This window comes from Polyodon spathula, chromosome 6 (assembly GCF_017654505.1).
Source record: "Polyodon spathula isolate WHYD16114869_AA chromosome 6, ASM1765450v1, whole genome shotgun sequence".
Taxonomy (NCBI): Eukaryota; Metazoa; Chordata; class Actinopteri; order Acipenseriformes; family Polyodontidae; genus Polyodon; species Polyodon spathula.
In genome coordinates this window covers 59,231,753-59,258,235 of record NC_054539.1, presented here as the reverse complement: position 1 = coordinate 59,258,235, position 26,483 = coordinate 59,231,753, and the positions used below count along the sequence as shown (strand labels likewise).

The window sequence follows — 26,483 nt, the reverse complement described above, 5'->3', positions numbered from 1 at the left end:
TATTTTGACTGTGACGCGGTATAAAATATAAAATAGGCTGTTAAGATTGTTAAGACAACAGATTTTCAGACCACAAAAACAACGACGCTAGGAGTCAGAGCGCAGGGGTTTTTATGACTTTACTGCTGACATGTACATCAACAAAATGTTAAACATTAATTAAATTAATGTTTGAAAATGCAAACACTTAGTTGAAAATAAATAAATAAAAAACAGCCGCAAGGATATACAGAGTAACGTTAGCCAAATACAATGACGTTCCTGTTCGAGGACACACCATACTGACTATATCCTTGTGTCTGTTTTATATAGTGTTAAAATGTGTGTCCTCTTTAAGCTATGTAGCTAAAAATATATATATATATATATATATATATATATATATATATATATATATATATATATATATATATATATATATATATATATATATAATATATTTTTTTTTTTTAGTATTTGTTTAATCATTAAATGAATTTTGTAAAACTTCATATTTAAATATTATTATTATTATTATTATTATTATTATTATTATTATTATTATTATACACACAATAGTTTTTTCCTTAACGATGGTGCTTCTTTATAAAGTGATTGGTGGTGATCTAAACGTGTGAACATATTTGTTGTGTTGCTGCTCTTTGAAAGAACAGCTCTACATAATTTACAAATTGGCCCTCCCTCTTCAATAACCTAACCATCATCATTTTTTAAAACCAAAATGATCCCAGATAACTGATTATGTCTGTTTTTTAGGAGGAAAGAGTTTGTTTATGCCATTCTCACTATCCTGTATATTTGTTGTGTGCTGCTGCTGTTGATTTTTGTGGCTATATGAAACCCAGTGAAAGTTTCATTATCACAATCTACTGGATGTTCCTATTATATTTTTTTCTGCATTCTGTCCAGGTGATGCGTCTCTGGGTGTGCAAAATCATAAACATAAATACATTACCACAATAATGAAAACTATTGACAATAGAATAATCGTTAGCATGTATATCGCAATTATCTTTTTATCACCATATTTCAACACCCCTAATGTTAATCTCCCCCTACAGTATGCTTTAAAACTAATTATAGCCTTAAATCCAAGTAGTTGTGCTAACAGATTGATGCGTTAGTACTATAATTCATACATTTTCAGAAAAAAAGATAATGTAATTCAAGTCGTTATTCAAACATGACATCAAATGTCAACTCCAAATGTCACCATACATTCCATAAATATAAATATGAATCTCTAATCCCTACCACAATCCTTTTTTTCAATAGGTACACATAATGGTTTTCCTGCATATTTGAATTTTTGTACCAGGTGATTCTGGATATTTATAAAACAGAGTGCTGCATGCTGATTTGTCCATCAGTGTTCCAAGCCGTTACAATATCCAGCACAATGTCATGAATAGGAACTACTTAGGAACAAAGGCAAATCACTGTACCTGTGCTAAACACATATCACTGTGCCACACAAAATCAAAGGAAACACCTGTCAAAATACCTGCTACCTACTTGCAATGATCCAATTATATTATATATATATATATATATATATATATATATATATATATATATATATTTGAAAATTACTAGTTTTTTTTAAGAATTACTAGTTTTTTTTTTTTTTTTTTCACAGCCCAAACAACGAAACACAAAAGAACTAGTACTTGTTGCGCCTGTTATTGACATTGTTCAGACCTGAAGATTATGTTAAAACAGAGCTAGGCAAAGGTCAGCATGCAGCTACCGACACCAATGCATGAAACCCACAAGCAGATGAGATCTTGAAGCGCATGTATAGAAGCTACTGGAAATCACAGTCAGTGGAATATAGAAGAAACGCTATCCGTTCCTTAATTATAAGAATTAGTACCTTTTTGTTCAGAGATTTAACTCCTGCTTGTACAGATTTCCAAATGTATCGTCTTCTATAAGTCAATCAAGGATAATAAAATAAATATAGAATTTGCCATTTTAGTTTGCCTATAAACACTTTCGTAGTAAAATAAGTATTTAAAAGTTTACGCAAAGTAAAACAAAGGTATTCATATAGTGAACTGATATTCAGAATTAATGCAGGACAACACGATCGGCATAACCAGAGATTGGGTTAACGGTTGTAGGAAAGCCGCAGGCTGTGGGGCCTATGTCGCTTTTTGATAATTAATTTAAAACATCTGAGCAGAGAAATATTATATAATGAGTACAATTAATAGAATGTAATGTTTTCTTATTCTTGAACTCTTTTTTGTTAACATTCGCTTTGACATTTAAATTTGCTAAATATGAAGTATACAAATAATGACTGATTGCTAATCAGAAATCTAGGATTACCTGCTTATTCCAAGATTTACTAATCCTGGATGAAATTGTTGTGGTGCAATGTAACTGTGATTAAAACATAACTCCAGATGAACTAACCCTAAATTAGCAGTAAACTGATTTTTATTTAGACCACGTTGGTGCATTCGACCCTCAAAGATTTACATGGCACAGTCAGAAATTGTAAAGGCGAGCAATATGGAATAAGCAGCTATGTTTTGCTCTGAACAGACATATAAATGACCCCCTGCTAACTTTATCCTGGAGTTTAATGAGTGACACATAATTCACAACTTCAAATAATGTGATAGTGGGTACAATTAAAAAACTGAGACAAGACGGCAGGGATAAATCACCTCGCAGTAACGGAAAGAGACATTCAAATTATTAGACATTGTGATGCCCTAAACCCTGACACAGCTACTGGTCTTGTTAGTAAAGTTTTGTTCGATGTCCAATTACATTTCAGGTGCAGATTAAAGGAAAGAAACAGACAACTAAAAGTTCTAGTTTATTATAAAAACAGATGAAAGTAGAGCTAAGTATGCCACCATGACCTTTAATGAAAGTACAAAAAATCATAACAATCCCTACGAACGGAACAAAGAATATCACTGCGGATTCATGTCTGAAGGAAACCTCTTGTTCCCAGTAGCTTCACTGGAGAAGTACTTATTACAACTTCCAGAAAATTCGTCTGCCTTTTATCTTCATCCCAACAAAGCAAAACAATACACATTAAACTCTTGAACTGTTGGTATACGCTAGACCCAATGGGAGTGAATTACCTAGCAACAATGTTACCTTAGAAGGCAGGCACTTCACAGATATACACTAATCATAGCATCCACAATACTTTAATACATAAACTGTCCAACGCTGGATTGGAAGCGAGAGAAATTATGTCCATCAGCGATCACAGATCCGAAACCTCCCTGCAGAGTTACTGGGCTCCCTCGCTAGAAAATAGAAAGCGCTGGAGCAACATCTTGTCAGGGGAGCACTCCACAGCATCGATTAGATGACAGCAAAACCTCTACCTGCACTTTATTGCCTCCTTCTGCAGCAATTGACAGTTACTTTAATAATTCTACAATTAGCGGCAACATTCAAATTAATGTCTTTGTGGCAGGGCAGAGCCCTGTCTGTAAATAATAATATTGCTGTGTGGTGATTTAGTGGTGGTTGGTAGGGATGGGGTTAATTTCCTATCCCTGCCAACCCCCACCAAATCACCACACAACAATATTATTATTTACAGACAGGGCCCTGCCCTGCCAGAGTCTGTAAAGACAAATTAATTGAAAGACAACTAAGCAAGGTTTTATTCAGTTATTTAAAGTCAGAAAAATGAACTGAAACACATCTAAGCAAGGTTTGTGTAGTTATTAAAAGTCTTTATTAAAAAAAATAAATAAATAAATAAATAAAATAAATAAATAAATAATAAATAATAATAATAATAATAATAATAATAATAATAATAATAATAATAATAATAATAATTATTGCATTTTCTGAAACATGAACAAAACCAAAAAAAAAAAAGAATATGTTTTACCTGAATATTATAGGACTATTTTCTGTTGTGGAAGGTTATACCTCAAAATGTTAAATCTTTAGAAATTATGTACATTTCTTTTTCTTTTTTTTTATGAAACTTTTATAAATCCATTTTATAAAAGCAATAAGGCACTTGAGAGCATGGGTTATGCTAGATATTGTCACTTCTTGGCTGGTTTCAGGCACTGAATTTAGCAGCATTTTTGCTCCTATATCTTGCATTTGCTGTCATCTTCTCCATGGGGCCACTTATATACGAAACCAAAGGGCTATCTTTCACAGAAAACAACATATACCCAAATATGAGCTCACGCCCCTATTTATGTGATTATGTGTACAGTACAGCAGGTGGGACCAGCAAAACTGAACACATAATGATGAATAGAATGAGGGTGAACACCTTCTCCCATGTCATTTATCAATCTGCTTTTTTCACCAAATGACTGACATGCTTTGCAGCAAGTGGCATTCTTTTAAAAACACTGCTGATGTGATATGACCTTGGACGTTAAAGTATGGCATAAGATGTAGATGGAGCGTAGAAAACAGAATGAGAATTTCATAGATGACACTAGTATTACAAATGAATGAGTCATCTGAGGAACAGCACAATTACACAAAAGTGTGTATTGTGTGTGGTACATGTTTGTACATATTTCTTAAATAACTCTTTTAGAAACATAAAACTTAGAAAGCAAAAACTTTTTTTATATATGTATATAAAGTAAAAGTTATAGAATGCATTTGCACAGGGTTGATAAACTAATTATTATTGTTGTTCAGGACACAAACAATGTACATAGCCAACAGGTGGTATTAAAAGGAATTTCAGCACACTGGCATTATTATTCCCTCATGAGGATTTGTTTTACAGCCAACAACTGGAACAGTGCCATCATTTAAAATTGCAAATTCTGCAACCATCGACCATATGTGTATTACATACTCACACAGGACTTTCATTCAACGAATACCAGAGATGCTGCAAGTGCTGCTTCCGCTTCACATATTTAAGCAAATATTGCTGCTGGAGTTTGGAGGTTATAGGTACGACTGTAGAGCTTACTGTAAAGTAAGCCTCTACTTATTAAAATGTATTTTGTATAAAGCTGAACAATAAATAGAAAGATGATTTTTAAAGTCAAGAAAATAAATTATATCCATAGAAGTTTTATTGGTTTTATTTGGAATCACTGTATGTGTTTCCATAGTTTGTATTAACCCCTCCCCCATTATCAGTAGGTTTTGCTGTTCCTGAGTTGGAACTTACTTTTGAAAGTCTATAAATCCATCCACAATCATGAACTATATTAGCTCCTCCACAAAGCCTCACACATACAAATGTTGACTCTAATATTCATTTTATAATGAGTGAATTTGAGAGTAAAGGTCTCCACACACTGGACACGATGCGATTTGTCCTGCGATAAATTGGTACTTTCGCTGTGACACTACCTTTCACACCAGTGGCGATAGGCACAAGTGATGTGATATAACTGTCCTCTGATTGTGTCATCAGCTGGAAAAAAATCACACATGATAGTCATGTTATACAGCTAATAAAAATGTAGGACACATAATAGCTTTTCAGAACACTTATTTCAGTAAAGGTAAATGAATCATACACACTAGCTATATCCAGTTCCCTGGAAATGGACTGCCAGATGTTCTCCCTCATTGCCATCTCTATAATATTTGTGTCCTTTATTGTACAGGTCGGGGTATTTTGATACTGCAAGAATGATCTTTTCTTGCAACATTGTTTGCTGAAGGCGCGCAAGGGAAGCTGTTCCTCACTGGTCAGTTCCCTAGCTGCCGTGTGTCAAAATCGCAATAATAAAGACACCGATCCATTTTTTTTTTTTTTTTGCATCGCTTCAGTGTTGCCCTTCATATTGCAAACAGTGTGAATGGCTCGTATCAAAAAAACACTTTTAATTTTTTTTTTTGTTGTGGTGCGGCGTGTCGTATAAAGCATTTGCTTTTCGCATCATGTCCGGTGTGTAGAGGCTTTAAGAGTGTGCTCTAATCAAGCATAGCGTTAGTCAAATCTTTGCAACTATATGAGCAGATGAAAGCATCTAGAAACAAGACATACCCATTGAAACAAATTTGGCTGACTTACTTTGTTATCTGTGCCAGTGTCCAATAACATTGACTGTCTGAAACATAACAGATCAGAACACCCTATAAGTTAAAAAGAGGCCATGCATATGTGCGCGAAAGACTAAACTGATAGGAATCACTAAATGTGATTGCCATTTTAGTATTCAGGACAGCAAGGATATTAAACTCTAAAAGTAATGCTTGTTTTCATTGCCCGCCAATATATGCTGTTTGTTCTAGAAACAAGATAAAATAACTAATGAGATAATATGATGTATGAGGTTAATGATGTTTGCTGTGAGCTTATTGTAAGTGTATAGAACCTTATCTTTGTCAGTCATCGAAAAAATGTGTCCTTTAGGGCTTGACTAACCCAAAAGGATTTTGTTCTCCCTGCTCGGTAGCTTCTCCATTTACTGACAAGGGTGGTTGTTGTTTATTAGCAGGACACCATTCAATAAAATTTGCCCTGTTGTACATGGACAAGCTTCTAGTGTGTGATCACTGTTTTATCCTTCATGGTAGACAGGAGACAAGATTATATAAACTTAGCATTTAATGAAAAAGAAAAAAAATGTTTTTGGCATGAGTTGATCGGGAGACTATATAAAAGTGTGGAGATCTAGTTCCACTCTACTTCACAGCAATGGAATCACTGATGCTTTTCACTTGGTTGCACATGATACATGTTGCAAAATGAATCCAGTTTAGAAAAAAAAAGGATCAGCACAGTGATTTATACAAGGAATACGCTTCAAAGTGTATGTGTAAAACAACATTACAGTAGGATGCTGTGCAAATTGAGCCTGAAATCCAGACTGAAACCAGTTAAAAAGCATTTAAATATAAGAGGAACCAGTCCTACTGAGAGCAATCCCCCGAATGTACAGTTTTATAAATACAGCCAAAGATTCATTGAAGCCTAAAAAGGTGAGTGAGTCAATGCAATTCATTGCAATATAAGACTGCACTCAGTGGAAACCAAACAGAAATTATTCATTGAATCATAGTAAGTATGTGTAGTTACCTATAAAAACAAAACAAAAAAAAAAGTTCTGGAATTCTTTCAAGTCAGAAAATGCATAGTTACCATATTCTGGGAATTATTAAAATAGTTCCATTTCATTGTACACAAAAAACAAAACAAAAAAAATGATATTTACACTTAATGAAAGGCATTTTCCTCTTGACTTGGTCATCCAGGGAAAGAGCATTGCAGCTTGCTGAAAGTGCACATTGTAAAAGTACTCAAATCCATCCTTCATCTCTTTTTCCAGTTATCAATTATCAACCTTTTATACCAGACCCACCTTTCTGTATTTATATTTCTGTGGCAGTATATCCTTATCTTAATATTTAAAGAATAGTATTCATAATTACTATGAGCTTTTAAAACTTAATTCTGTATTGGTGAATTGTGATACACCCTTATATTACAACATTGTGATAGAGTTGTTGTGTGACATGATAAAGTATGTAGTACTAAACAACTACATGGTATGTGTTTCACCATGGAGTTTTGTCTTTTAACAAAATAATACCTCATTCAGTCAGGACAATCTTGCGTTAAATTACCACCTTTATTATAATATAAAATCTTACAGATTTCTAAAAACATTGAACCCAAACAATGAGTAAATAAAAATAAAAAATAGCTGGAGCACAACCTTGTCCCTTGGAGCATCTTGGATTATAAATCTGTATGACTTGTTCATCCGGGTGAACATAAATGATTAGGCAGAGGAACATCAATACTTCCCACCCCCCCCTCAGGACGAGGCTGGGAGTGAGGTGGTGGTGGTTGGGGAGGAGGTAGTAATTCGATAAAACGGCAAGACGGTGTTTGAAATATATATATATATATATATATATATATATATATATATATATATATATATATATATATATATATATATATATACAGCTCTGGAAAAAATTAAGAGACCACTGCAAAATTATCAGTTTCTCTGGTTTTACTATTTATAGGTATGTGTTTGGGTAAAATGAACATTTTTGTTTTATTCTATAAACTACTGACAACATTTCTCCCAAATTCCAAATAAAAATATTGTCATTTAGAGCATTTATTTGCAGAAAATGACAACTGGTCAAAATAACAAAAAAGATGCAGTGTTGTCAGACCTCGAATAATGCAAAGAAAATAAGTTCAGATTCATTTTTAAACAACACAATACTAATGTTTTAACTTAGGAAGAGTTCAGAAATCAATATTTGGTGGAATAACCCTGATTTTCAAGCACAGCTTTCATGCGTCTTGGCATGCTCTCCACCAGTCTTTCACATTGATGTTGGGTGACTTTATGCCACTCCTGGCGCAAAAATTCAAGCAGCTCGGCTTTGTTTGATGGCTTGTGACCATCCATCTTCCTCTTGATCACATTCCAGAGGTTTTCAATGGGGTTCAGGTCTGGAGATTGGGCTGGCCATGACAGGGTCTTGATCTGGTGGTCCTCCATCCACACCTTGATTGACCTGGCTGTGTGGCATGGAGCATTGTCCTGCTGGAAAAAAACAATCCTCAGAGTTGGGGAACATTGTCAGAGCAGAAGGAAGCAAGTTTTCTTCCAGGACAACCTTGTACTTGGCTTGATTCATGCCAAAGCTGCCCGATTCCAGCCTTGCTGAAGCACCCCCAGATCATCACCGATCCTCCACCACATTTCACAGTGGGTGCGAGACACTGTGGCTTGTAGGCCTCTCCAGGTCTCCGTCTAACCATTAGACGACCAGGTGTTGGGCAAAGCTGAAAATTGGACTCATCTGGGGGTGCTTCAGCAAGGCTGGAATTGGGCAGATTTGTCTTTGTGAAGGACGCATGAATCAAGCCAAGTACAAGGTTGTCCTGGAAGAAAACTTGCTTCCTTCTGCTCTGACAATGTTCCCCAACTCTGAGGATTGGTTTTTCCAGCAGGACAATGCTCCATGCCACATAGCCAGGTCAATCAAGGTGTGGATGGAGGATTATATATATATATTATATAATATATCTATTATATATATATATATATATATATATATAATATATATCTATATATATATATATATATATACATATATAATGTGTGATATGATACTAAAGATTTCTGCCTTTGAACCTTGCAAGCTTTATATTATTTATTTATTTATTTACTGTATTTATATAGTGCTTTTTATACAAAACTATCGCAAAGCACTGTACAATACATAGCAGAAAAAAAGAACAAACCACAATACGTTTGCATTATGTTATCTGTCATACTTCATACAAAGTAGCATATTAGGTCAATGTCATGTGTTGTGATATAGTATGTATTGTACTGTCATCTGTGTATCATTATAATACTCCCCTACTAAATTAATCATCTCATAGTTTCCAATGAGCTTACTAAGAGGCAGTTAAAAATTAAGTAGCAAACAATTGGATGCATTCAACACTACATGATAACTTATCGGTACCTCTCCAGATCCTCAGGTACTTTTTTCACTTTCCAGTACAGGTAAACAGTTCCACATTCTGTATGTTTGCCTACCTCGCTTTCAAACCACGCCATTTTGTTCTGCATTTCAAAGAATGTTTTTGTGAGTACAGTAGTTCACAAAATCATATCTTTATTGTCTTCCTGCAGGCTCTCCTTACCGGGATAAGATCACCATAGCAATTCTCCAGCTGCAGGAGGAAGGGAAGCTCCACATGATGAAGGAGAAATGGTGGAGGGGAAATGGCTGCCCCGAAGAGGAGAGCAAAGAAGCCAGCGCCCTGGGGGTGCAGAACATCGGTGGAATCTTTATCGTGCTGGCAGCAGGCCTTGTCCTATCAGTGTTTGTGGCAGTTGGAGAAGTCTTGTATAAATCTAAACAAAATGCACAGCTTGAAAAGGTAAAAAAACATTTTTTACTCTCTGAGTTGCACTGAAAACAGAAGAAATATGTATCTTTTTTTTTTATCAAAACAGTTTCCATTTAGAATTAATTACAGTATACTACGTTTTTCATAAGCATGTAACCTGAGACAAACATAAAATGCTAGATCTGGCTTGTATTACTTTTCATTTAATGGAAATGTGTCAAAAACATATCTACCCCTTATCAGCATCCCACCAAATGACTTAAGGTGAAATAGCTTTCAAAGTAAAATGCAAAACATTTTCTCTGTATTTCTAACTTGATCATGCCTCATTAAAAGCTGGTTTTATTAACAGTTACAGTGCCAGGAAAAAAAAGTTTGTGAACCCCTTAGGATTTTAACATCTTTCACATATTTCATACCTAAAATGTTATTAGATATTAATCTAAGTCCTAATAATAGATACAGATAACCTGATTAAACAAATAACACAAAAACATAATAGTTTTTCAACATTTATTTATCCACAAATGATTTAACATTCAATATCCATGTGTGAAAAAGCATGTGAACCTTTAGATTCAGTAACTGGTGGCACCCCCTTGAGCAGCAATGACTTCAACTAAGCATTTCCTGTAACTGTTGGTCAGTCTCTCACATCGGTTTTGAGGAATTTTGGCACATTCCTCCTTACAGAACTGCTTCAACTTGGTGACATTTGAGGGCTTCCTTGCATGGACAGCACGCTTCAGGTCCTGCCACAACATTTCGATGGGGTTTAGGTCCGGACTTTGACTAGGCCATTCTAAAACGTGAAATTTCTTCTTCTGCAGCCACTATTTTGTCGATCTGCTTGTATGTTTAGAATAATTGTCTTGCTGCATGACCGACTTTCGGTTCAGGTTCAGCTCACGGACGGATGACCTGACATTCTCCTCTAGAATCTTTTGATACAATGCAGAATTCATGGTTGTGTCAATGATGGCAAGCCGTCCAGGTCCCAAGGAAGCAAAGCAGCCCCAAACCATCACACTCCCACCACCATGCTTGACGGTTGGGATGAGGTTCTTCTGTTTGAACGCAGTGTTTGGTTTTCACCAAACATAAATTTTTTCATTGAGGCCAAAAAGTCCTACCTTTGACTCGTCTGTCCAGAGAACATTGTTCCAGAAGTCTTGTGGATCATCTATGTGCTCTTTGGCGAACTTCAGACGGGCAGCAATGTTTTTTTTAGAGAGCAGTGGTTTCCTCTTGGCTATCCTTCCATGAACACCATTCTTGTTCAGTCTTTTTCTGATAGTTGAGTCATGAGGACTCACATTAGCCAAGGCGAGAGTGGCCTGCAGATTCTTGGATGTTACTCTGGGGTTCTTTGTGACTTCCTTGATGATTTTCTGGTCTGTTCTTGGAGAGATTTTGGTAGGACGAAGGCTCCTGAGTAGAGTGACTGTGGTCTTGAACTTTCTCCATCAATAACCGTGTTTCGGCGGTCCTCAGAGATTTATTTTGATCGTGGCATGATGTGTTTCCACACACCTGTAAGGTGAAGACCAAACTCACAAAGTTTCAGATTTTTATATATGGTGGGGCCTCCCAAACGTACCCCTGAAGATCTATCCAGTTATTTAAACACCTGATTCTAATTATCCCCTTAATTGAGCTGACAAAACCAGGGGTTCACTTACTTTTTCACATAGCCTGAATCTTAATTACTCATTGTTTGTCTAATTCATACATTATTTTGTTTCAGAACACATGGAATTGGTTAATATAAACCCTATTAGATATTTAAGAAGGCTATCATGGTAAAACTATGGAATGTTTAGTATTAGCAACAGTATGTGAAAAACAAACATCATTTCAAGAACACAAAGCTGAAGTATATCTGTGCCAAATTTGGTATGCATTAAGTATTAAATATCTGACATCTTAAAATGTAAGGGAAAAGAATCTTTGTATTTAAAGATAAGATTTGAGATCTGATAGAGTGAGGACAAACCTATAAAAGGCCACCATCCAGTGTGGTTACATGCACATTCAGAATTCATATAGAAACCTTAGTTGTGTGAAGACAGAAAGCATGTCAGGATGATGTTATAGGATTGACTGTTTCAGGCAATGTGGTATTCTCCTTTAATTGTTTATTTATTTATGAAAACAACACTTTTCACTGCTATGCGCACTGTTTGAACACCCCTGGAACAGAACACGAAAGGCCAACATTTTAAAGTTTAAAGCAACCCAAGTTTTATTTTATTTTTTCCTAGAGTGGGCAGTTAAATCTGTATCAAAACACATTTATCTTCATGTCAAGAGAGAAATCTCATTTCATTATTGATTTTTACACAGAATGTCAATTTCTTGATGATTACTGTATTCGTGAGATACTTGTTATACACCAGAAACTTGTTTTTAAAGTCTTCCAGAGAAATGCGCCACTTTCTGTTTTGGATGCAGTCTACTATCAAGTCTTATTTGATAAAAGCAACAACAGAAAGTTGTTTCCTGTTATTTAAATGTAAATCTTCTAATTGAAAATCTGTCTGTGATCATTTTAAATGTAGACTAGGTGCCAACTAGTCAATGCGTACTTTCACATTTCAGTTTGCCTATTACAGACCACAAAAGTGGGCAGTCTAGCACTTACCTCCTAATGAAATGCAATTGCCAGCAACATCACTCTAGTGTTTGTCTCAGGTTTGTTAACATGCTGATCAATGGTGCTGCACATTAATGTGAAAGGCGAGCCTGTTTTTACCTTTATGTACACTAAAATAACAGGCTCTAAAAATAAAGCAGCTAGCAATAATTTGGGCTACTAATTAATAGCTGCCTTTGAGATGTGAAATGTATGCAGTCATTATCATATGAATCTTTCTACAGTAAAGGGTCATGGGTGTGGGGTCTTTTATTCTATTCAAAACACATAAGACTACTGCGTTTTACATTTTCTCATCATATGGATGGCTTTCTTTTTTTTTTACGTCATTCTAAACTGGAAAATTAGGTGTCAAAACAGTTCAATCAGTCTTTTTAATCCTGTTATTTTGTGTTTCCTTTTGCCAAGAGGCTATTTTTTTAATTCTTTATTTAAATTTTATTTATTTATTTTTTTTTAAGTTTGTGGCGCTTTACTCTAGAATAGGACATTATTGTCAGTCTGCAACACAGATTTCATGTGATCATTTCCAGTAAACTCCCTTTTCAACTGTTGATTTTAATAAAGGGTAACCTACACTATGTTGCATATTATAATTGAACAAGAAAAAAAGAAAAAGAAAGAATGAAAAAGTTTTTTGGTGATAGCAGCATCTCATCTGAGCATCACAGGTTTAAAGCATTAACAAACCTTTAACCTGAAAAATGTGTTCAAAACCACTAAATGATAGCGACCATTTGACAGATCATACTCACACATACTGTAGTATTACAAAAATATGTTCACTTGTTTGCTTCTCATTTACTAGAATCCTCTCAAACAAAGGGGGTTATTTTCACACTGGTTTGTTCAAAGTACCAACTTTAGAGATGTGGTATTAGGCAGTCCTTTGTTGTCTTTGTCATGCTTAATATTAAATACCCAGCATTTTTTGCATTTTATAATTGCTTACATTTGTATAAAAAAGCCAGTTGCTTATATAATGTGGTGAGCAATAAACCTCAACATGCAGGCAATGTTTTTTTATTCATAAATTCAAAGGATCTAATTATATGTTGACAAAACGTATATTTAATGTAGATTATTTACTCTATCTTTCTTTTTTCTAATTTGTATTACCAGTGAATTCTATTTGACCATAACGTCAAATGCCTTGTTAACAATTTTAATAAAGGATGAAGTCAACTTCTACACATTTAACCCCAGAAGTGTTTATCATTCTGTATTGGTGGTGTTGGCAGGTGTACAGCACAGTTGAATCATGATTGTTGGTTTACATTTTCACACATTTAGTTGGCACCCGCTTGGCTTTAATCCATACATGTTATTTACTGCTTGGTTATGCAGTAGTGTCTTGCATACTGTAAATGTACAAGAATGCAATATTTTGTACAAAATATCCATGATGTGCAATTGTTACACAACATGTATGTTATACTGTGTATGGGCTGTTCTTTTCCAGATATTTTCCAGATATTTTAACAAAATGTGTCTCTTTTAATTGACATTTGGCTTTGCAAATGTACAACAATTGATAAACCCCCAAAGACAAATTGTTTACTAAACCAAAAATGATTCCCTGTGAGCAATGGTCCCTCTTTAGTTCCCATTGGGTATACAGAGGCAATTAAAATACTAATTTATAAAACAAAATACTGGCCAACTTCTTCTGGGAGACATGTTTCTTGTTGTTACTGTGTCTTCTACAACTGAAGCTTGCAGTTAAAGGTCCACAGTTTTTTTGTTTGTTTTTGTTTTTTTTTGTTTTTTTATAATTTAGTAGTCACTAATTATTTTTTTAAATTATTTTCTCCCAATTTAGAATTTCCAATTATTATTTAGGCTCAGCTCACCGCTACCACCCCTGTGCTGACTCGGGAGGGCGAAGACAAACACACGCTGTCCTCCGATGTGTGTGCCGTCAGCAGAGCACTTCTTTACATACTGCAGACTCACCATGCAGCCAGCTCAGAGCTACAGCGTCGAAGGACAACGCAGCTCTGGGTAGCTTGCAGGCAAACCCGCAGGAACCCAGCAAGACTACAGGGGTCACTGGTACATGGTGGGCCGAGGATACCCTGGCCGACCTAAACCCTCCCCTTCCCGGCGCTCGGCCAATTGTGCCCCGCCCTGGGAACTCCTGTCCACGGTCGGCCAAGGAATAGCCTGGACTCGAAGTGGCGACATCCAGGCTATAGGGCATATATGCGAAGTGCCTTTACCGGATGCATCACTTGGGTGCCCCCAGGTCCAGTTTTTTTAATGTTGACCTTTGTCTAAGTATTTATCTAGTGTTTAAAAGATGAGATGCAGTGTGAGACAAATCACTGGAAAACACATTTCAAGCTACAGTGATCCCTCATCATCTGAATTTTCCTTAAAGATATTATGGAATATTGAATATATATTCAATATTTGTGAGTGAGTGACAGCAATGAGGAAGCACAGTCTCATATTTGGAAGAATTGGTAAAGATGCATGGATGTTTACCTCACCTTGACGAATACCCAATTATTTTTTGTGATCCTTTTTAAATCATAATTTTAAACAAGAAACTGATATCTGTTCAGAAGATCCACATGTATAAATACAAACTACTGTTAAGACAAATAACATGATTGAAATACTAATCAATGTATCAATTGTGTTACATGAATCAGCACAGTGCTGGGCTTTAAATAAAACAATGATCTGATCCATAAAGTCCAGCCCTAATATTTCCGATGATAACAGTACTATGACATATTAGACAATAAAGCAAGATTTGTCACCCCCTGTTTTGACCTTCCCATACACAATTTGAATGCGACGGACCCTTATAAAAGTTTACTGCAGAATACATAATAAATGCATATCTTGGAAGAGCGTTGAAAAACATGGTAATTCATTGAGAAGCATGACAACACATGGCAACTGCATAGTATAAGCACTGAGTAAGCATGGTAAACTGCAAGATGACTACACATTTACCATGCCAATTTTTTAAGTTGAGTTCTGTTAATATAATTTGAGTTGCTACAGTATGTATATATTCTTGCATGATGGACTTGACATACTGATAACCACAACACTAAACCCCATGCATTATTTACCAAAAGTATTGTAATCACCTGTCATCATTAAAAACTAACAATGTCATTCTTTGGAGGTGCACTGTATACATGTTTTATAATTTGTTCATGGTAAAATCCATTTCATTTGCTTTCAAAAGTTGTAGTTGTGATTATCTAAAAAATAATGACTATTTCTGAAGATTTTCTAAACAGGGTGATCATATTCAGATCTCCACGACATAAAAACTGCATTGTAAAAATATAATTTGATTGTGGCACCCATTCTGCTCTAATAGTTTTCAAATTCTATATAGCATCATCCCCATTTGGTACTGATCACCAAACAGTGATGTTGAACTGGAATACATTTAGATCAACAAAGCTCCTCAAAAAACTTAAAGGACCTAGAGCAACACATTACATTTAAATACTCTTTTTACCCCTGCCTGAACTGTTTATGATATTTGCAATCATTTTGAATGGTTTCAGGCTCAGTTTCTCAATTTCTTTCACCATTTCCCCTTTTGTTTGATGTGTGTAAGAAAGACATTCCTTCATATACTTAGCCCACAACAAGCCTAATTGTTTTTTTTTTCTCTTCAGAAGTACAGTAGTAGCATATAAAATGCATTTGAATACAATCTTTATTTATTATAAATCATCATGTATAATAAAAATGTTTTCATACATATTTCTATGACAAACCTACTCCCCTGCACTGCAGTCTCACCCACAACGTTCACATTCTCTGTCTGAAGCAAAACTAAAGCACATCGTCAAAATAAGGTAGTTTGCCAAAATGCTTTTGTTAAATGGTAGACAAAACAAAAATATTTTTCAGTAATGAAAATATTGTGGTCTACATACAATAAACTACATTGAATCCATACCTTGTTAAGTACTTTCCATATCTGATGGGGCTTGCCATTTAGCTATATCTTTGGTTTCTGGTTATTGAGAAATTGGGTGATAATATGTCCTTTCAACAAATTTCACTCCACCAACTTCTAAAAACATTGTAAAGCAACACAGACCTGTAGGAAAATTTGAAATAAATCTCAATATCAGTGGGACAGAATTTGAACCAGTTTAAAATAGCTACCATGTTCTAGTATTGCTTTCAATGTCTCAGTAGCATTGTTGCAGTATCTCTGCAATTTATGCTTTTGGGCAATCCACATACTGTTCACTGTTTAGGATGAAGTTCTTCGTGGGTCAACCTCAATTTAAGAATGCACTTGCATCCTTCCATGTGTTCAAGTTTATATAAGCTAACCACAAAAACATATGCATGATGTTTAGAATAATTAAAAGAGAACTGACATTCTGTTCCATTAACTAACAAAATACCATAAATAAGACACTTTAAAAAAACATGAATGACTGCTGTGCAGATAAAAGAACAAAACATTTTTGAGGGCTATTTTTATATAACATCTTTTTTTTTTTGTTTGTTTTAATTCTCACATCTGAGATTACATATTTCCCATGTTGGCGTATTGTCATTGGAGATGTGATTTTCCTGCTCTGGGTCTAAGCTCTCGGATTGACAGTTCTTTGCTGTACATCAATCAGACACCCCAGGGAAGTGGCATAAGGAGTCAAAAACTGATTAGAAAGGAGGCTCAGGGCTGGGCCTTTCAAACACTCTGAGTGAACTTCAAAAAAGATTAAAAGAAGTTTGATTGATTTGTCATAATGGATGGCAGAAAATTGACCCATGACATCTGCTATGAGCTGCAGGATTATTGCCATTACTGGTTTAAGCAATTTTAGCAAGCCATCAAGTACCATAAGGGGTTGTGGGTAATGAAGTCGGTGCTGCAATCCTTTTTTTTTCACAAAGTATACTCATGTCCAGCGATAAACCATTTAAGTTAGATAATAAAAAGGGGGAACATTGAAAGCAGGCTATAAATTGGATATCTGAAAAGCGTTTGTGCACTATGAGATAAACATCAAGATAAAGAAAAAGAGGGAGTGAGAGGAAGGCAAAAAAAGATGAAGAAACAGGTATGAAATATCACACTTATCTAAACAAAAATATTCTTTGTTTAGTCACTGTCATTTTCAGTTTCATAAATAGGTACACCAGCATATAACCATTGTCTTTCCCTTGCACTCTGTTACTGATTTGAAAGACCCAATGGCAGCTGTTTTATTTTTAAATTATGTTGAATTTATTATATATTATTTAGTGAATCTCCCAAAATAAGGTTACATAGGAAGACATTAGCACCAAAGCAAAGTGTGTGGTATCAGTGAAAGTAAGTATTATCTTCAATGCAGGAACATTGGTCTCTAATCAAAAAACATTGACAAACAAACACATTTTATGTAATGCAGAGAACTGAAATTTAAAACAAGTCCATCAGAATAATCTGGAAAGCCGTGAACCCTAAGAATAGCTGCTTACATGGTGGCTGAGCATTGTCTTGGTCAGGATTTGGTTAACTTAATTAGGAACGCACATACAAGGGATTTGAGTCTGTGGAAACGTAATAAGCATCAATAAACACGCCACTCTGCTTGGAAGATGAGAGATTTGGGAGACAAAGTGAAATTCACTGGAAAATGTGTTGGCTATTATACATCACATATTCACAAGGCAGTGGCACATTGGAAGTCTGTAAGCTTTCTCATGCCAGATTTGTCTTTGCTTCTAGGTAAGGAACCAGTGCCAATGGGATCCAGCAATGGTTGACAGTGCAGCTACAGCTTGATTTCAGGGGTTTCTTTTCAAACCTTTCTTTTCTTCCACAGAAGTCCTTCTGTAGCGCCATGGTGGATGAGCTCAGGGTGTCTCTGAAGTGTCAACGTCGTCTCAAACACAAGCCCCAGGCCCCTGTCATGGTAAAAACAGAAGAAGTCATCAACATGCACACATTTAATGACAGAAGATTGCCAGGCAAGGAGACCATGGCATAGAACTTGGGTGGGGGGAGAAAAGGAAGCTGCTCTGAACACAAACTGTCATCATTGTTCAAAACTATTTGCCAGAAAATGTTTCCTGTGGAAATATGCAACCTGAGCAAAACCAAGTGAGTTACCTCATGCATCTGAAACTGGAAGACGACGGATCTGACGTGGGGAGGGGGGGGGTCAAAGAAACTGGACCCGAATTCAGAATTAAACAATCAATCTTAATAAAGAAAAAAAACATTTTGGATGAACGTAGGCATGCGGGTATGCCATGTGTCTCGGGTTAACCTGTCCTTTTTTTGAATGTTTCCATGTGAATCTTACTAGTGCTCTCATGGGCAACTGAACTATTTGTTCCCTGATCAGTTATCACTGAGTGTTGTTGGATAAGCCAACCTATTAAGCAAAATACACACTTTCACAGGGAACCCCCTGTTGACAGATTAAAATGAAATAAAGTTCTAAAAAAGCACTTCACATGTGGAAATATACTGTCTATTGTTTGAAATGACTGATGAAGCTGGTAACACAGATCCTTGCTTTGGTAGCACAAAACAACCAGTCCAAATTAGTCCATCATACTGAATGGACAGCAGTAATGGACAAGAAACAAATGCAATTATAATCAAGCCTAAGGCAATAACAAGTTATTTCAGAAACTTGTTTGTGTAGATTGGACTAAAATATATTATTGCATCTTAAGAATAATAAAAACAATTTCTAAAAAAAAATCTATCCAGTGTATAAGGTGTCGCTCACTCAAGTTTCCGGTTAAGTGAGTTGCCAATCATTTAGTTGCAATAGAAAGACAAGGTTTTGTTTTTTTGGGGATTTTTTTTGCCCAATAGGAGTCTTTGAGTTTGACCCAAAGAGCTATTTGCCCAACTCCTAGCAAATTCATTCTGAGTGATTTGACAACCTGACCTTTTAAAGCCTTTGCAGCTCTGGTTGAATGTGCACATAGGACTTGCTCACCTAAAATGATTCAAAGTTAGTTTTAACTGGAGACTTGTATTTATTTATTGAGCTATCTATTTATTTATTTATTTTCTTGTTCGTTAATGTATCTATTTATAATTTTTGACTGCATCACACCTGTATACAATCACCACCACATCCAAATACAAAAAATGCAAGATGTTTCTTTTACTCTCTCTCTCTCTCTCTCTCTCTCTCTCTCTCTCTCTCTCTCTCTCTCTTCTCTCTCTCTCTATCTCTCTCTCTCTCTCACTTCTTTTTCAAAATGTTCATATTTATTTGTGGAAATGCAAGATTTCTATGAAAATTGTTTTTGTATGAGAAACATTTTGTAATGATTTTTATCAGCAAAACTAAACATGGGCTCTACTTGTTTGTGGGTGTCCTTGTGGGGTGGGATGTCAAGCATGCCAGGTAGTATTTATGCACCACCAGTTTGATGAAACCTATTTTTTATCAGCTAAAGGAATACTATTTCAAAATAAATATTTTTACGTAAGGTAAAAAAGGGCCAGGTGCACTACCAACATTGCTTATCATTTTACACCCCTGGTTCCAATAGGCTGATAGTATAAAGTGCTGAGCAATTTTCTGTAAACTGGTATATATATATATATATATATATATATATATATATATATATATATATATATATATATATATATATATATATATATATATATATATGTATATATGTATGTATGTGTGTGTGTGTGTGTGTGTGTGTATATACATATGTACACACACACACACACACACACACAGAAATAAATACAAAAACTAATTTTGACCACATCGTGAAAATAAATGGAGTGCATAAGTTTACTGTTTGAAATTGATGCACAAATTTTAAGAACAATTTAATTAAAAAAAAAAAAAAATCTATAACACAATTTGTTGTTTGACTGTCACTTTTTGATTGTGCAGATGAGTTGCTTAATTGTTTGTTTTGAACTGTTGTTCTAGTGATGTGGTGAGATTATGACGCACACTTCTTCAAAAGGCAACAGTGAGCTCAGAGACGTACATTTACTGATTTAACCCTAAATAAATATTTGGTGTTTGGTAGAGATGCTCTGTTCAGTAAATGGCAAATCTTTACTGGTGTCTGATTATCCCAAAACATTGCCTGACACAACATCAGAATGCAATCTTCATGGAACTAAGAGTTCCAAAACAAAATGCTTACAATAAGTAACATAGCATCACTACCCAGTTACTTTAAAATACAGTATGAATTCAGAATATTTATGCAAATTTCATGCTTACACACCTTACCACCACATTTTAGTTGAGGCACTAGTCTGCACTGCTATTTTTACTCCTGCTTAATTCAGGTTATCGTTGTACTAGCTTTAGGTGATATTATCTTTGCTATGACAACCTCTACCTAGATTTACTGAATGAAAACTGGACTCAAGGGAATTGCCTTTGCTTGTAATACAGGATACTACATAAAAGTGTCTGGTGCAGGGCTGCCACTAGTGCATCAAGTATTAGTTCTCTTACTTTGTTTCTATATCACTCCAGAAACAATTCTAGTTATCTTTTGAGTCGTTTGTGAAATATTCATACTTCTTATTTATTTACATGTTAACAATTTATGACAATATATTTATTTATCGAAGCCTTTACTAAATGTAAAAAAAAAAAAAAACATTTCTATGGTTATGCTGAACTACCAATTCGAATAAGATCAACATAACTGAAAGTTACAAGTCCAGATTATCTGGTTTGCATGTGTGCAGTTGCAACTTTTTTGCTTAAGGCCACAGCATCAAGCGACTGGCTGTAAGTTACATTTTCTGCATTGCCTGAACTAGCAACTACAATTGAATCACTGTCACATGGTGGCATAATGCACATAACTCATAGTCATTTGTTTAAGTGTGTGGAATTGTTTTTGCTGCTAAAAAGTTTCTTCTTACTAGCAATAATGTATTATTTAGATTAGGTGACACATATGGTGCAGTAATTTAATCCAAGAAGCTAACTACACATACATAGCACATCATTCAACATAATGACTTTCATACAAAATGCATTTGTGAAACAGAAGACTTATCTGTGATGGAAGAAGCTTAAATGGTGAAAATGTAGAATTATTGTTTGATCAAATACAGGCCACGCAATCACATAAGCAAAACGGGGACGTTGTACTGTCACCAATGCCTCTTGAATTAGAGCCTTAATTATAATGACAAATGCTGCATCAAGACTTTAAAATACATTTCAAAATCTGCAAAATGCATAAGAAAGTGTGAAAGATAAACAGTATAATATGAGCCCTGGTATCTGCTATCACATTTAAACTGTCAGAGTACAGAAACTACAGATGGAAAGAAAATGGTGGAAAAGTGTATTCCTTCACTAGAGTGTAATCTTTTTAACAGATAACATTGTATCTCCTTAAAGGATAGACTAAACTGCTACTGTATATGAATATTAGAGTGACATTTGCTACAGGTCTTAACACAGCTCAGTAGACAGTATACATCTGCCTGAAACAAAAACCTCACATATGGCAGTTAAGGAGGTACTCTGCTTGATGGTCTATAATTAAATTGCTTTCAAAGTTGCCATAAATTAGTAGCATAAGAAGAGCTTTAAGTGACAGAAGGGAAAAAGGGACCGCCTCACAATTATCAGATAGCTTTTGTTTTATTCCATCAGAATATTCCTTTCATATTAATGACACTTTGTTTTACTTTGAGTGTTATGCAGATAAGTACAATTGCATTCCCCCAAAACATCAAAGTATCAGTGATTTTTCATAACACTGTTGTGACATATCATGTGTCAGACTGATCAAATGAGCTCTGAGTCATTATTTTTCTCTGCAAAAAAAATCAATTTTGAACTACTTGAAACAGGTGAAATAAATATTTAAGTTGCTGTTCAACTTCTCAAATGTTATGACAAGACTGATCTTGAATATAAAATGGCAAAAGATTACAAAGGACTGTCTGCATAGTGTACTGTATTTATTCTTAGACATGACAAGGTTAGTTATATATATATATATATATATATATTATATAGATATATAATTATTATATATATATAATATATATATATATTATCCTTCATATATATAACAACTTTCTAAATAATGAAAACAACAGAATTGTCTCCAATGTAGGTATATTGATATATCTATATATATATATATCATATATATATATATTATATCTATATATTATAATATGGATATATACTATATATATAGGATATATATATATTTCTAAAAGGTTTTCACATACTTTTTGTTGTCTTTTTTTTTAAATTTGGCATTTGCTTATGTGCTACTCTCCAGTAAAGTGTCAACTATGCAAGCTCATCTTGGTTAAAAAGTTCTGCCCAGAAAATGTTTTAAAAGATTGATGAATTTTCCATTTACTGATTGTATGTCAACACATGCACATATATATATTTTTCTTATATCTATTTATACTTAACCTTACCACATACAGAAACATGCAGGTTTGCAGTGACCCCAGGGTATATCAAGAACACAAAAACTGTGACCCTGTACTGTAGAATGACCCATATCTCTTGTTATGATTAATTGTTTTCAGATATCAAACTTTTTCACACATTTCTTCACTATTTCTCTGTGGACTCTACACTCAAGGGCACTATTATTTTGACCCATAGAATCAGTGTTACAAATCAGTTGAGCATTTCAATGAACAGAAGAGCTGGGATGGCTTCAGGGGTATTGTACTATGAGAGTTGGGGGTAGTTGAGAACTGTCTGTTTATGTTGAGGATCGTTCAGTGTTTTAATAAATAAACACTGCCTTTTAAAAGTTTGGCAATAGCAAATGATTTTGAGAATGTCTGGAGGTGGGTAATTCTTTTAGTTTAACTGTTTTCACATACCGTGAATAGCACAGCTCTTGACTACTTTACCTTACCATACCTTACATTTTAGTTTAGTTTTTAATTTGCAACAGTATTACCTACAGTGTGTGTCACCATGAACTATGTTCATAGTTTCTTTTACATAAAGAATCTGCTTCCACTTGCAATAAATAATACAAAAGAAACTGGCAGAGAAAGCAAAAAAAAAACAAACAAAAAAAATAGAATTGAAGGACAAAAACTGTAGCAATTAGATATTTGTCTAATTTGTAAGTTAATATATACCGCATGTAGGCTCTGTCACTGTTTACTTCATTAATAAAATAGACCCCATAATATGTTACAACAATAATTTTTACTGATAATTACTGTGTTACCTATAATTGTAGTAAAGCAATAGATTATAAGGTATTTCCAAAGCTCGAGTTTTCATTCTTTCTCAGAACACTGGGAGGTCTGAGTTATTTTCCCTTTGCAGATATTTAATACTTGTGAGAAACTCTATGTTTTGACTACTTAAGATTTCCATTACATGACAGTAGATGTTAAAAACTTCATGCTGATTTGAACTCGTCTCTCGCCAAGATAAGCACCAACTAAGACATAGCTTTACAGTAAACTAATGTGATCCATCTTCATCTCCGTCCTTTGCGTTGCTTTCCATCTGATGATGTAGAGATCCTTCTGTCTGGTGTTGATGGCTGAAGTGTATTGCTGCCTCAAGGAATCAGCTTATTTTGCCTCCCCAGCGCACAGCACACATAGTGGCTGTGATGTTGGCTCTGGAGATCAACCAGTGTGGTCTTCCTAGCGCATAAGCAAGACTACTGTCTCGATTGAGCTAAGTAGGGTACATCTCTGGGGTCTTCAAGGGGCACCTTCCATCCTCTGTGTTTTGTTGACTAGCCCACGACACCTCAAGAGGGCTCAACAGTGATTCTGGCGTCCCAGCACCACCCTCCTTCGTCCCCCACTCAACTCAGCCCAGTTTACTTACCCATACATCAGCGTTGCTTTCTTCCTATTGTGCCTGAGATCCCCAGCAAGAATCTTTCCGTCTCAACTACAGCCAGTTGCTGCTCCTTTCTGCTGCTTCAGATAGGTTCTTCACTGTGCGATGCAACTCTTGGCTACTGAACCCGACATCTCTGAGAAACTGGGTCGTAGAGTGCGCCACAAATCCTCGACAACCCACCTCCACTGGGTAAACTCGCTTCCGCTTCAGGAGCTAGTTGAGCATACCAAAGTTTTTTCCTCTCATATGCTTCATCCACAGCATCCTCCTATGGCACTGTTAGCTCTACTATATGAACAAGACGTGCTGATTCAGACCACAAGACAATGTCTGATCAAAGGTTAGTGGTGGCAATCTCAGGTGGAAAAATAAGCCCTCCGTTTGGCATTCAGGTGGATTGATAGGTGGGATGTTTAAAGGAATTGACATAGGCTCCTGTCTTTTTGAATCTGTATGTTTTTCCTCCAAATATCTCTCCAGCTCAAACTTAGATGACTTTAGTGTGCCATTTTTCTCACTGGTGAATATCTTATTTACAAATTTGAATGGATCTTTATAAAAGTTAGTTCTCGCACGCTCTTTCTTTTGGTAGCGTTTCCGTAGGCACTCAGCTCTGCGCAGTGTTGCAAGCTTATCTTTTATGACCCTTTTTAACAGATAGAGTTCCTCCTTCTGACTTTGTTCTGCTCTTCTCCATTGCTTCCTCAACTGCCTCCTTTCTCTAACTAAGAGTTCAATCTCCTGCTGCCGTCTAGATTTTCCAGGAATAGTTTGTACTTTTTCCTTCCTTTTTTCAACTCCAAACCTTTCGCTTCCATATGCGTAGATGATGTCCCCAAATTTATCCAGCTTCTTTTTAACTGTTCCACTTAACCTTTCCAAAGTGAAACAGAGATCCGTGTTTACTGTGTCCCACGCAGTTTTCTCACAAACTCTTGGCCATTTAACTCCAGGCTTGTGTCTGCTGAGGTTCTTTTCTCTCTTACGCTGGTTTGTCTGACCGGGTTCGCAAGGATTATTAGGTTCCTCACTAGTTGTATCCATGCATGTCCTCCTCACATCTATGACAGGGGTGCTGATATCCTGCGAACTGTGGTTTGCTTCCTGTCGCTGGATTTCATTCGACTGACTTGACTGACTTTGTAAGAAGTACTGATCAATGCGAGGCTCTTGTCCCTTCTCCCTCAAACATTTCATTCTCCCTTGATGAATCTTCAAACCTTTGACTGTTGTTGCCTTGCTCCAGCTACAAACACAAACCTGGAGTTTCCATTCCTAAGTCGTTAATCGTGTTATCCAACATTGAGTCATCTTCCGCCCCACTCTCGCAGACTCCAGGGGTATTTTTCTCTTTAATTTCTTAGAAGCCTTGGGTGGGTGTCTCCAGCCTCCTGTTTACCTTTGAAAACATAGAACTGGATACTGCCGAGCAGGATAGATAACCCTTGCCAGCCCCCTTGTTGAAGTAATGCTATTCACAATATTAAGGTAAAAGTAAGATCTGCAACTTTTATTAGCGTCCAGTGATTACAGAGGTAGAGTTGCTACATGTACCCATAATTACAGGACACTTCATGACAGGTCAATCATTTTAAACCACAAATGCTCGATTTTAATCAACAAGTAAAATGATGATTAAATGGATACAATTGTTTATTTGATGGGGGTGGTGATTCAATACTGAGAGCCTCATAAAAACATGAATTAACATTGTATGCTTGAAATTGTATATGGTAAACAATATCTATAAAAATAGTGCACTACTGTCATTATAGTGAACTTTGCAATCACCAGCACTTTATTAGTTTAACGTTGCAGTCCAGCTTCTATTTATTAATATTTCTCCCTGCTTCACACAGTTCTGCTGAATCAAATAAATAAAGCAAATTAGCAAGCCATATATGTCTGATTTATTGAAACAACCTTCATATGAAGTAATCCCTCCCCAGTAAGAAGTGTGCTTTACTAGTAAAAAAAAAAAAAAAAAAAAAAAAAAAAACTTAGCATCAGTTTGTGCAATTCACAAGCACTAATTTTACTATGATTAAAATCAATTAATCTGGTATTTAGAGGTGTGTTGAAAAACCTGGCCTCTCTTACAATGTCCTGTAAATATGGTACCAGTATAAGGGCACCATGACCAGCGTCTGTC

General features: G+C 35.4%; 1 protein-coding gene across 2 annotated transcripts in view; it reads left to right on the top strand.

Annotated features, from left to right (window-relative positions):
• Positions 1-19,646, top strand: part of LOC121317404 (glutamate receptor ionotropic, kainate 2) — a 216,800-nt gene extending 197,154 nt beyond the window's left edge. For both annotated transcript variants that reach the window (XM_041253299.1, XM_041253300.1), the window contains 2 exons: positions 9,621-9,871; positions 18,314-19,646. In XM_041253299.1, the coding sequence (XP_041109233.1) occupies positions 9,621-9,871; positions 18,314-18,478 (416 nt within the window). In that variant the 3' untranslated portion in view covers positions 18,479-19,646. The remainder of the gene's footprint in view (positions 1-9,620; positions 9,872-18,313) is intronic.
• Positions 19,647-26,483: the final 6,837 nt, after the last annotated feature.